The sequence below is a fragment of the Mirounga leonina genome, unplaced genomic scaffold, assembly GCF_011800145.1.
Source record: "Mirounga leonina isolate KUSES-001 unplaced genomic scaffold, KU_Mleo_1.0 Mir_101264, whole genome shotgun sequence".
NCBI classification, from domain to species: Eukaryota; Metazoa; Chordata; class Mammalia; order Carnivora; family Phocidae; genus Mirounga; species Mirounga leonina.
Window position 1 is genome coordinate 1 of NW_023270091.1, and position 12,875 is coordinate 12,875.

General features: G+C 38.7%; 1 protein-coding gene across 1 annotated transcript; it reads right to left on the reverse strand.

The window, feature by feature from the left end:
* Positions 1-5,538: 5,538 nt before the first annotated feature.
* On the reverse strand, positions 5,539-12,663 carry LOC118012515 (complement factor H-like). The gene is made up of 4 exons (XM_035008187.1): positions 12,367-12,663; positions 11,488-11,664; positions 10,100-10,273; positions 5,539-6,169 (listed from the first exon to the last, which is right to left on the reverse strand). Exons 2-4 carry the CDS (start codon positions 11,609-11,611, stop codon positions 5,916-5,918), a joined length of 552 nt encoding a protein of 183 aa, XP_034864078.1. The 5' UTR covers positions 11,612-11,664; positions 12,367-12,663; the 3' UTR covers positions 5,539-5,915.
* Positions 12,664-12,875: the final 212 nt, after the last annotated feature.

Genomic DNA, 12,875 nt, shown 5'->3' on the forward strand with positions numbered 1-12,875 from the left:
TGTTGGTGTATAGGAATGCCACTGATTTCTGTGCATTGATTTTATATCCTGCCACTTGACTGAATTCCTTTATGAGTTCTAGCAGTTTTGGGGTGGAGTCTTTTGGGTTTTCCACATGAAGTATCATATCATCTGCAAAGAGTGAGAGTTTGACTTCTTCTTTGCCGATTTGGATGCCTTTGATTTCTTTTTCTTGTCTGATTGCTGTGGTTAGGACTTCAAGTACTATGTTGAATAGCAGTGGTGATAGTGGACATCTCTGCCATGTTCCTGACCTTAGGGGGAAAGCTCTCAGTTTTCCCCCGTTGAGAATGATATTCGCTGTAGGTTTTTCATAGATGGCTTTTATGATATTGAGGTATATACCCTCTATGCCTATACTCTGAAGAGTTTTGATCAAGAAGGGATGTTGTACTTTGTCAAATGCTTTTTCGGCATCTATGGAGAGAATCATATGATTCTTGTTCTTTCTTTTGTTAATGTATTGTATCACGTGATTGATTTGCAGATGTTGAACCAACCTTGCAGCCCAGGGATCAATCCCACTTGGTCGTGGTGAATAATCCTTTTAATGTACTGTTGGATCCCATTGGCTAGTATTTTGGTGAGAATTTTTGCATCCATGTTCATCAAGGATATTGGTCTGTAATTCTCCCTTTTGATGGGGTCTTTGTCTGGTTTGGGGATTAAGGTAATGGTGGCCTCATAAAATGAGTTTGGAAGTTTTCCTTCCATTTCTATTTTTTGGAACACTTTCAGAAGAATAGGTATTAATTCTTCTTTAAATGTTTGGTAGAATTCCCATGGGAAGCCATCTGGCCCTGGGCTTTTGTTTGTTGGGAGATTTTTGATGACTGCTTCAATTTCCTTAGTGGTTATAGGTCTGTTCAGGTTTTCTATTTCTTCCTGGTTCAGTTTTGGTAGTTTATACATCTCTAGGAATGCATCCATTTCTTCCAGATTATCTAATTTGCTGGCATAGAGTTGCCCATAATATGTTCTTATAATTGTTTGTATTTCTTTGGTGTTGGTTGTGATCTCTCCTCTTTCATTCAAGATTTTGTCGATTTGGGTCATTTCTATATCCTTTTTGATAAGTCTGGCCAGGGGTTTATCAGTCTTATTCTTTCAAAGAACCAGCTCCTAGTTTCATTGATCTGTTCTACTGTTCTTTTGGTTTCTATTTCATTGATTTCTCCTCTGATCTTAATTATTTCTCTTCTCCTGCTGGGTTTAGGCTTTATTTGCTGTTCTTTCTCTAGCTCCTATAGGTGTAGGGTTAGGTTGTGTGTTTGAGACTTTTCTTGTTTCTTTTTTTTTTCTTTTTCTTTTTTTTAAAGATTTTATTTATTTATTTGAGAGAGCGAGAATAAGAGAGAGTACATGAGAGGGAGGAGGGTCAGAGGGAGAAGCAGGCTCCCTGCTGAGCAGGGAGCCCAATGCGGGACTCGATCCCAGGACTCCAGGATCATGACCTGAGCCGAAGGCAGTCGCCCAACCAACTGAGCCACCCAGGCACCCGACTTTTCTTGTTTCTTGAGAAAGGCTTGTATTGCTATATACTTTCCTTATAGGACTGCCTTTGCTACATCCCAGAGATTCTGAACAGTTGTATTTTCATTTTCATTTGTTTCCATGATTTTTAAAAAAATTCTTCTTTAATATCTTGTTTGACCCATTCATTCTTTATTAGAATGCTCTTTAGCCTCCATGTATTTGAGTTCTTTCCAACTTTCCTTTTGTGATTCAATTCTAGTTTCAAAGCATTGTGGTCCGAAAATAGGCAGGGAATGATCCCAATCTTTTGGTACTGGTTAAGACCCGATTTGTGACCTAGGATGTGATCTATTCTGGAGAATGTTCCATGGGCACTAGAGAAGAATGTGTATTCTGTTGCTTTGGGATGGAATGTTCTGACTATATCTGTGAAGTCCATTTGGTCCAGTGTGTCATATAAAGTCTTCATTTCCTTGTTGATCTTTTGCTTAGATGATCTGTCCATTTCAGTGAGGGGGTGTTAAAGTCCGCCACTCTTATTGTATTGTTGTCAATGTGTTTCTTTCCTTTTGTTATTAATTGCCTTATATAATTGGCTGCTCCCATGTTAGGGGCATAGATACTTACAATTGTTAGATCTTCTTGTTGGATAGACCCTTTAAGTAGGATATAGTGTCCTTCCCTCATCTCTTATTACAGTCTTTGGTTTAAAATCTAATTTGTCTGATCTAAGGATTGCCACCCCAGCTTTCTTTGGGTGTCCATTAGCATCATAAATGGTTTTCTACCCCCTCACTTTCAACCTGGGGGTGCCTTTGGGTCTAAAATGAGTCTCTGGCAGACTGCATATTGATGGGTCTTGTTTTTTAATCCAATCTGATAGCCTGTGTCTTTTGATTGGGGCATTTAGCCCGTTTACATTCAGGGTAACTATTGAAAGATAGGAATTTAGTGCCATTGTATTGCCTGTAAGATGACTGTTACTGTATATTGTCTGTGTTCCTTTCTGGTCTATGTGGCTTTTAGGCTCTCTCTTTGCTTTGAGGACCCCTTTCAATATTTCTTGTAGGGCTGGTTTCGTGTTTGCAAATTCCTTTAGTTTCTGTTTGTCCTGGAAGATTTTTATCTCTCCTTCTATTTTCAATGACAGCCTAGCTGGATAGAGTATTCTTGGCTGCATATTTTTCTCATTTAGTGCTCTGAATATATCATGCCAGTCCTTTCTGGCCTGCCAGGTCTCTGTGGATAGGTCTGTTGCCAATCTAATGTTTCTACCATTGTACGTTACAGATCTCTTGTCCCGAGCTGCTTTCAGGATTTTCTCTTTGTCTCTGAGACTTGTAAGTTTTACTATTAGATGTCTGGGTGTTGACCTATTCTTATTGATTTTGAGAGGGGTTCTCTGTGCCTCCTGGATTTTGATGCCTGTTTCCTTCCCCAAATTAGGGAAGTTCTCTGCTATAATTTGCTCCAATATACCTTCTGCTCCTCTCTCTCTTTCTTCTTCTTCTGGGATCCCAATTATTCTAATGTTTTGTCTTATGGTATCGCTTATCTCTCGAATTCTGCCCTCGTGATCCAGTAGTTGTTTATCTCTCTTTTTCTCAGCTTCTTGATTTTCCATCATTTGGTCTTCTATATCACTGACTCTCTCTTCTGCCTCTTTTATCCTAGCAGTTAGCACCCCCATTTTTGATTGCACCTCATTAATAGCCTTTTTGATTTTGACTTGGTTAGATTTTAGTTCTTTTCTTTCTCCAGAAAGGGTTTCTCTAATAACTTCCATTCTTTTTTCAAGCCCAGCTAGTATCTTTAAAGTGATGATTCTGAACTCTAGATCTGACATCGTACTAATGTCCGTATTGAGTAGGTCCCTGGCAGTCGGTACTACCTCCTGTTCTTTTTCTTGAGGTGATTTTTTCTGTCTTGTCATTTTGTCCAGAGGAGAATAGATGAATGAGAGAACAACATGCTAACAGGGTAAGAATGACACCAGAAAAATATACACTAAACAAAAGAGACCTGAAATGGGCAGAAAAGGAAGGGAAAGAAAGAAAAAAGAAAAAAAAAAAAGGAAAAGAAAAAGATGAAAAAAAAGAATATGATCAAATATGATCAGGCTGGTGAATAGATCAGTCCCACACACTAGATATTGGGCATATTTTGGTCTCTTAGAAGAAACTGCCTCCCAAAATTTTGAAGAAAGAAAAGCTTATATATGTACAAAAATAAGGGTAAATACGATGAAGGGATGGAATATGACTGTAAAGATGAAAATTATAAAAGATTTTATAAAAGGAATTGATAAGGTAAGAAGTTGGTTGAAAAAAGAAAGAAGGAAATTAAAAAAAAAAGGGGTGGGGGAGAGAATTTGATCAGGCAGGAGACTAGAACAAAGGCATACAGTAGAGATTTAAGGTATATTTTGGTCTGTTAGAAGAAACTGTATCCCAAAATTTTATTTTATTTTATTTTTTTAAAAGATTTTATTTATTTATTTGACATAGTGACAGAGAGCAGAAGCAGGAAGAGCAGCAGAGGGAGAAGCAGGCTCCCTTCTGAGCAAGGAGCCTGATACGGGACTTGATCCCAGGACCCTGGGATCATGACCTGAGCTGAAGGCAGATGTTTAACTGACTGAGCCACCCAGGCATCCCCTGTATCCCAAAATTTTAAAGAGAAAACAACTTCTATATATACCAAAAGTAAGGTTAACTACTATGAAGGGATAGAATATGACTCTAAAAATGAAAAATAAAAAAGATTCTTAAAAAAGGGACTGATAAAGTGTTGGTTGAAAAAGGGAAAAAGAAAAATTAAAAAAAAAGAAAAAGAAAATTAAGAAAATTGGAGACTAAAGAATCATGGGAAAAAAGCCATTAATTCTATGTGCAGTATTCCCCTAGTGCTGGAGTTCTGCCATTCTCATTGATCGGTAAACTTGGTCTTGGCTGGCTGTTCTTGCTGATCTTCTGGGGGAGGGGCCCGTTGCCGTGGTTCCCAAATGTCTTTGCCGGAGGCGGAATTTCCCTGCCCTTGCCGGTCCGGGCTAAGTAATCAGCTTGGGTTTGCTCTCGGGAGCTTTAGTTCCCTGCAAGCTTTCCATACAGCTTTGGAGGCCAAGAGTGAAAATGGCGGCCTCCAAATCTCCACCCCAGAGGAGCCGAGAACTCAGAGCCCCTCTCCTGAGTGAGCCCCCAGAGCCGCACTCCGTGCTCACCTGGCCTTGACCAGGTGTTTCTATCTCTGGTACCCGACTCAGTGTGGAGTCTCCAAACCCAGCAGATCCCTGCGGTGCATTCCTGCACCGCTTCTTCTGGGGGAGGAAGGGGTGTCTCCCCGGATCTGCCGCTCGTTGGGTCCCTGCTGGAGGAGCAGTGGCCCGGCTGTGCCTTGGAACACGGTTTATGGCAACCCCGAGCTGAGAGCCCGCGCCTCGGCTCAGTCTCTGCAGCCAGCTTCCCCGCTCCAATACCTGGGAGCTCTGCTGCACTCAGGGACCCCTGGTCTTTCTGTGACACCGAGGGTCCTGAGACCACAGTGTCCCAGTGAGGGTTCCACCCCCCGCTTAGCCACTGGAGTGACATCCCTCAGTGGAACCGACTTCTACAAGTTCCAATTTTGTGCTCCGCTGTGCTATCACTTGCCAGAAGCGGCTGATGTAGGCCCCCTCCCCTGCCGTCTATCCTCCTGAATATCACCTCGGATTCACTTCTCTGCACGTCCTACCTTCCAGAAAGTGGTCGCTTTTCTGTTCAGAGAGTTGCTGCTATTCTTTTTTTTGATCTCCTGTTGAGTTCATAGGTGTTCAGAATGGTTTGATCCCTATCTAGCTGAACTCCTGGGACCAGACCAAATTTAGGTCTCCTACTCCTCCGCCATCTTGCTCCTCCCCCCGAAACTTTTTAAAATATTTTATTTATTTATTTGACACTTACAGAGAGAGAGAGAGTGAGCACACAAGCAGGGGGAGAAGCAGAGGGAGAGAAGCAGACTCGCTGCTGACCAGGGAGCCTGACGTGGTGCTCCATCCCAGGACCCTGGGATCATGAACTGAGCTGAAAGCACACGCTTAACCATCCAGGTGCCCCAGAATTTCAGACTTTCAAGTAGAATCTTCTACACTGGCCCATGGCTTCATTTTCAAAACCTTTTCCACACCAATTCACTGAAAACCCATCGTGTTGATTTAAATCACTTTAAATGATTAATGATGTAAAATGAGGTACTATGTTTAAGGTGTGATAATTAAATGTTTTAATCAAAGATTCACAATGTCAATTTTAACATGAAGAAATCGAGTCCTTTCACTTAAGGATATTTTGCTAGAACAAGAATTTTTTTTCCCCAACTTTTTCTTCTTCACACATTAGTATTTGGTAGTCAGCATTCAACAAATGTTTGTTAATCCATGAACATTATATTAATAACAACAAAACACCTATTATACTGATTTTCCCAGGACCCATGAGAATATTGAAATATTTACCTAAGCATTTTGGTGGTGATGACCACTGTCCATTTCTACATCTTATGGTCTTGTATCCCTGAAGTACATAGAAGGACTGGCATTTGTACTCTACTGATGATCCCGGAGCATATGTTGATGATGGGAATGAGGTAATGTCTCCATTGTCAATAGGTGGAGGAGGCCCACATTTTCCTTTAGGATCTAAAAAAAAAAAAATTTATTTGATTTATTGAAAAACCAAAGAAAAACAGGTTAAAATAAATCAAATAAAAATATAGCACAATACTCAATATCAAGACCTGTGATTTCTGTGGACAGAAAGGATTCACTGAAGAAATTTTATTTTATTTTATTTTTTAAAGATTTTATTTGGGACGCCTGGGTGGCTTAGTCAGTTAAGCATCTGCTTTCAGCTCGGGTCATGATCCCGGGGTCCTGGGATCGAGTCCCACATTGTGCTCCTTGCTCAGCAGGGAGCCTGCTTCTCCTTCTGCCTGATGCTTCCCCTGCTTGTGCTCTCCCTCTCTCTCTCTGACAAATAAATAAATACTTATTTATTTGAGAGAGAGAGAGTCAGCGAGAGAGAGAGCACAAGCCCAGAGGGAGAGGCAAAGGGAGAAGCAGATTCCCCGCTGAGCAGAGAGCCCTGGGATCATGACCTGAGCCAAAGGCAGACGCTTAGCCAACTGAGCCACCCACGCACCCCCACTGAAGAAATTTTAATCACTTAAACTGAGAATTACAATTCTAAGGCTTTCCTTTTATCCCACATGAAAGCACACATGAAGCATTAACAAATATATCTGCTTTACGTATTCTGGTGTTAAAAAATGTTTTTCTTACTGAATAAATACTGGACAGATGGATAGCTAATGGAAACAAAGAAACTTTCTTGTTACATACAACATACTGCAGTGTCTATTGGATCTCTAGTTATTGCTTATTGATTTTCATTTACTTTATAAAGGGAACATCAACTTCTTTAATTAAAGTCAAAGAATTACACATTTGTATAATGGGAAAGAGAATTGCTGGCTTCCTGTTCTGGACATGATGAGGTAGAGACCTTTCTGCTTATTCCTTCTCAGTATGACTAAAAATATAAAAACCAACAAAAGAGATGGTGAAGGATGTAGAGAAGACGTCGATCTGATCAGAGGCTTGGTATTCAAGGAATTATACTGCAGTGAGTTGTTTGGGTTTTCATGTTGCCTCCTGTGGATCCTGGACTGGGCACTGAAGAAGACTGGAACCCAGAAATGATATCAAGTTCAGGGAAAAAAAAAAGTTCCAAGAATTGTCTGCTCTCGTTAGCCAAAGGCTCAGGAAAGGAGTATTCTAGGAAGACAGAAATATTTCTTTTTACAATAGTTGAATTACTCCTGAAAAACAGAAGAAACCTTGACCAACTCTCTCCCCACGTTGATCAGAGACCAACAGTGATCAACAGAGGTCAAGGGTGGGACCTAGACTTCTATCCACAGTCAGGAAACAAGACACCTCTCCCCTTTCCATGGTGTCAGTGGAGGCCAAGTGGGAAGCCTGGACTTGCACTCTGCAGTAGTGGAGGCCTGGTAAATAAGAGATTTCAATAAAATCCAGAATCTTAACACAACACCCGAAATGTCTAGAACACAATTGGAAATCACTCATCATACCAAGGACCAGGAAAATCTCAAAAGAGAAAAGACAATCAACAGATCACAACACGTCTTTGACACAGATACTGGAATTATTTGACGATGGTTTTTAAAATTCCAGTGGGAATTATAGAACTAAAAAATATAATAATGGAATTTAAAACAAAAACCTCACTGGATGGGCTCAATCACGGATTACAGATGACAGAAGGATAAATAAACTTGCATACAGAATACAAATTACTCACTTTGAAAATAGACTAAAAACAAAACCAAAAAAACTTCTAAAAATACTGACTGAAAATTTCCCAAATTGGGCACAAGGCATAAACATTCATATTGAAAAAGCCAAACAGGACAAACCCAAAGAAATTCATGCCAAGATAAGCCACATTCAACTGAGGAAAGCTAAAGAGAAAGAAAAAAATCTCAAAAGCAGCTACATAGAAATTATGCAAACCTCTAAGGGCAAAAGGATTCAAATGTTAGTGGGGTTCTCATCTGTGACCATCAAGCCAGAAAGAAGTGACAACATTTTTCAAGTGCTGGAAGAAAAGAACCGTCAGCCCTGAGTGCTATATACCGTGATTCTATCCTCTAGCGTTTAAGGGAGAAAAGAAGATATTCTGAGACAAAGGAAAACAGAACATTTATCTCCAGCAGATCTATCTATCTTTAAAGGATTGCTAAAGGAATTCTTCAAATATCAGGGAAAAGATAACAGAGAGAGGATTGAGACTTCATGAAGGAAAAAAACAAACAAACAATGGACTGAAAAAATAAGGGTAAATATAATGGACTCTTTTTTCCTAAGGAGTTTGTTATGTTTGATGTTTGTGAAACATTATATCATTTGATATGGTGTTCAGTATATGTAGAAGAAATACTTAAGAAACATATGTTTGAAATGTGGGGAAGGTAGGGGCGCCTGGGAGGCTCAGTCAGTTGGTTAAGTGTCCACTCTTGACTTTAGCTCAGGTCATGATCTCAGGGTTGTGAGACTGAGCCCTGTGTCAGGCTCCAAACTGGGTGTGGAGTCTGCTTAAGATTTTCTCTCTCCCTCTCCTTCTGCCACTCCACTCACTCTCTCTCTCTCTTTCTATCAATAAATAAATAATAAATAAAATAAAATAAAATGTGGAAGGGTGAATGGACCTAAGTGGAAGTAAGGTTTCCTCATTTCACCTGAAGTGGTAAAATGTCAAAACGGGGGTGGGGGGAAGGTGACAAGCATTATGTGCATCTTAATACCTTGAGCAACCACGGATAAAGCTATACAAAGAGAAATGCTCCAAAACAACAAAGACATATCAAAATAAAATTATTTTAAAATGTTCCAAAAGTCCGCAGGCACAGCCAAAAAAGAATGGGAGTGAGAAATAGAGGAAAGAAATGGAAGACAAATAATAAAATGGCTGACACAGCCCCTAATCTATCAATAATTATTTTAAGTGTAAGTGGCTTAAATATTTCAGTTAAAAGACTGAAAATGGCAGAATGGATACATAAACAAGAGCGGACTATATGGCAACTAAAAGAAACTAACTTCAACATGAAAACAGGTGGGCTCAAAGTAAAAGATTGGAAAATATATATGCCGGGCAAAAGCTGATTTGACAAACAAGCAGCTATAATATCTCCTTTGTTGGGTCCTCTTATTTCCTAAACTCTAATTACTGGAGTGTCCTATGACCAAGTTCTCAGACTTTTTTTCTATATACACTAATTCTCTGGTTGAGCTCAGCTAGTAACTTACCTTTATATAGTCCACATGCTGAAGAAGCCCAAATTTATATCAGATTCTATGAACATGCCCCAGTTGTTGATTGTGTGTCTCAAAGTGAAATTTCATAGAGCTGTCAAATGTCCTCAGTATATCATTTAAAAAAAAAGATTTTATTTATTTGTCAGAGAGAGAGAGAGAGAGCACAAGCAGGGGGAGCAGCAGACAGAGGGGGAAGCAGGTTCTGCTCTGACTGAGCCACTCAGCCCCCCCCCATATCTTTAATACATTTATTCCTCAGGAAATAACTAAGTATCTTAATGCTTAAGATCTGGGTGCCTGGTGGCTCAGTCGATTAAATGTCTGACTCTTGATTTCTGCTCAGGTCATGATCTCAGGGTTGTGAGATCGATCCCCACAGCAGGCTCCATGCTCAGTGTGGTGTCTGCTAAAGATTCTCTCTCTCCCTTCCCTCTGCCCCTCCCCCCACTGCTCGCACTCATGCTCACACTCTCTCTCTCTAAAAATAAAAATTAAAAAAAAAGAGAATTTTCCATGATTCCAACTGTCCTAATCTGGACAATTCTTTCATAAAATAAATAGATATCACTATGCAGTCCACAAAAAGAAAAAATTGGATTTTAAGCACCATCATTTTATTTGAGATAAAAAAAAGATTCCATAAGAACTATGTCATTATATATTTATATTGACATATCCAGTCCTTAATATATTCTCTAAAATTTGAGGGGAAATAAGATACTTTACCTGCACACTGAGGGGGTTGTGTCCAGGTCCCATTTAAACATATTACTTCTACTTCCCCAAACAGTTCAAAAGGTTTGATGCATTCATAACGGGCGCTCTGACCAGGTAGATAAGTAGGCTTCTCACTTAGTATAATAGCATTTTTCACTTTGGGTGGATTCTCACAGGAAATATCTGAATAGAAAGAAAAAAGTAGCATCTCTAACATAATGATCATTTTGAGTAGCAAATCAACGAACAGGATTCCAAATATATCTGAAGGGGGATTTAAAATCAACAGTTCATCTGTCATGAAAGAGAGTTAATTTTAAGAAATTTACATATAGGATTGAAGAAAGAGAGATAAAGCAGTATCTTTTGATAAGATTTAAGCTTCTTTGAAAATGAGAGTTTTTCTGGACATTTCCCTTTTTTAGTAAAATCAATATTACAAATTACATAAATTCAATATAAACTTATAAACCACAAGACAATAATAAAAAAAGATTATTTGATGTCAGATTTTGGCTTACAATCATCCTGTTTATGAATGTAATTTTAGGACCTTAGAAAAATAAACACAGTATGCACTTTCTTAGAGAATAAATGAAGAATTAACATACTTTGAAGAATACTATAGTTGAAGGAAAGATGATTAACTGAGGATCCAAACAGGAGATGTGGAAAAATAACAGAACAATAAATGTATAATTTATAAGAACACTCTTTAATAATTTTTTTTGCAAATTTTTTTTAAAGATTTAATTTATTTATTTAATTGACAGAGAGAGAGAGACAGCGAGAGAGGGAATACAAGCAGGGGGAGTGGGAGAGGGAGAAGCAGGCTTCCCACTGAGCAGGGAGCCTGATGTGGGGCTCGATCCCAGGACCCTGGGATCATGACCTGAGCTGAAGGCAGTCGCTTAACCAACTGAGCCACCCAGGTGCCCCCCCCCTTTTTTTTGCAAATTCTTAAAGACATTTCAATGAGTAATGTATAATTCACCAGTGAGATTCAGGTGGATGTAAAGGTAATAGCCTCTGGCTATGGTTCCTAAACTGGAGTATACATCAAATCCCTTGGAAATTGTTAAGACAATTTCAGGGTTGCAGCCTCAGAGTTTTTGACTCAACAGGTCTGAGTGAGCCAGTGAATTTACATTTGCATTTCTAACAATTTCCCAGAAGATGCTGATGCTGTTATTCCAGAGACCATAGTTTGAGAACCGTTGGGCTTTAAGATTAACAACTGAGTACACCATTTCATCCCTTTATGTTAAAGTATAAACCTTCTTTGACCTGGCCTAAAAAATAATCTATGTCCATTGTTTAAATGATGTTAGAGGGAATTCTATATTATATTACTTAAGGCATTTTGATAAATAGATTCTAAAATTTTATTGAAGTACCTTTGCATGTTGGCTTTCCTATCCATTGGCTCTTAATACACTGTACAAAATTGGGTCCATCCAATTCGTAATATTTTGGACATTTATAAGTCACTTTTTCTTCTGACTTATATGATTCCTTCATTGGGCCTACGGGTATGGCATTACCAAAATCGGGTAAGCCAAAACAGTCTGTTTCTGAAAGAAAAGAATATGTACTTGTTCAGTAAATCTTTTAAAATACATACTGACCAATAACTATAATGTAGAGTAATAGGTACACATCAAACCAATGAGCACTGTTATAAGTTGAAAAAATGTGTTAGAAGTCTTCTGATTTAATTATATTGAGTAGTCCTATGTTTATCAAAAGTAAAAGGTGGGGATGATGATGTTGGAAGCCTGAAAACATAGGGATACATGTAATGCTTGATATCACACTTCTTCCATTCAAATTCTTTTTTGCCCATACAAGCCACCTACATTATGTATGTATTTGTATTTTTTGCTTCTGTCAAAATCTGTTACTTTTAATTATGTCAAATATCTTAGAAAACTGTATACTTATAAGGAGATAACTGATAAACTAACAGTAAATTGAATAATGATGAGATCACTGAGCAGGGACCAGCTGTGGTCCAGGAATGGAGATGAGGACTCTGAGGACATTTATCAGAGGTTGTTGAATGTGCACACAAAGCAACATGAAAGTGAAATAATTTGGGCTCATGCTGTCACAATTTTATTATTCCTAGGGTTATTAGTTCTCTACCAGACTCCACAACTTTCCAGAGATACCTTGTTAAATTCTAGAATTACTGTCTGGTTTCATATTTGTACCATTTATCCTCTGAATTAAGAATATTGATCAACCTTAGAGTAAAATTAAATGCACTATACTTATGCATTTTGGTGGATGGGACCATTTTCCTCCTAAACATTTTATAGATGCAGATCCATTAATCCCAAAACCTTCGACACATTCATACACTATTTCTTCTCCATACTGGTAAGTGTCTGATTTGCGAGGTGGAATACTATGTAGAACCACATATTCTGGTGGTGCACAAGGAAGCCCTAAAAAAAAAAAGAAAGAAAGAAAGAAAGAAAGAAAGAAAGAATGACTCCATGTTTTATGAACTCTGAAATTTAGTTTTATGTACTGGATGCCATATTTGGCAATATTATTTGAAAAGGAATGATAACACAGGAGCTACAGTCATAGCAGAGAAGGTGCACAAGTGCTTCCTAATAGCACCATTCTGATGTGTCCAGCTGGCAACCAAAGCAAGAGCTTGAAACCAAAAATGTCAATATATTATCAGCTGTAGCAAATTCCCTCTAGATATGTCTCCAGAGGCAAGGGAAATAAAAGGAAAAATAAACTACTGGGACTACATCAAAATAAA

What these genes read in the sequence shown, in the direction of transcription:
- LOC118012515 (XM_035008187.1), bottom strand. Translation starts at nt 11,611, where the DNA reads ATGAAGGAATCATATAAGTCAGAAGAAAAAGTGACTTATAAATGTCCA. An exon ending in AGGAAAGCCAACATGCAAAG is followed by an intron (nt 10,274 to 11,487) that starts GTACTTCAATAA and finishes CTTTCTATTCAG; the next exon opens with ATATTTCCTGTGAGAATCCA. An exon ending in ACAACCCCCTCAGTGTGCAG is followed by an intron (nt 6,170 to 10,099) that starts GTAAAGTATCTT and finishes TTTTTTTTTTAG; the next exon opens with ATCCTAAAGGAAAATGTGGG.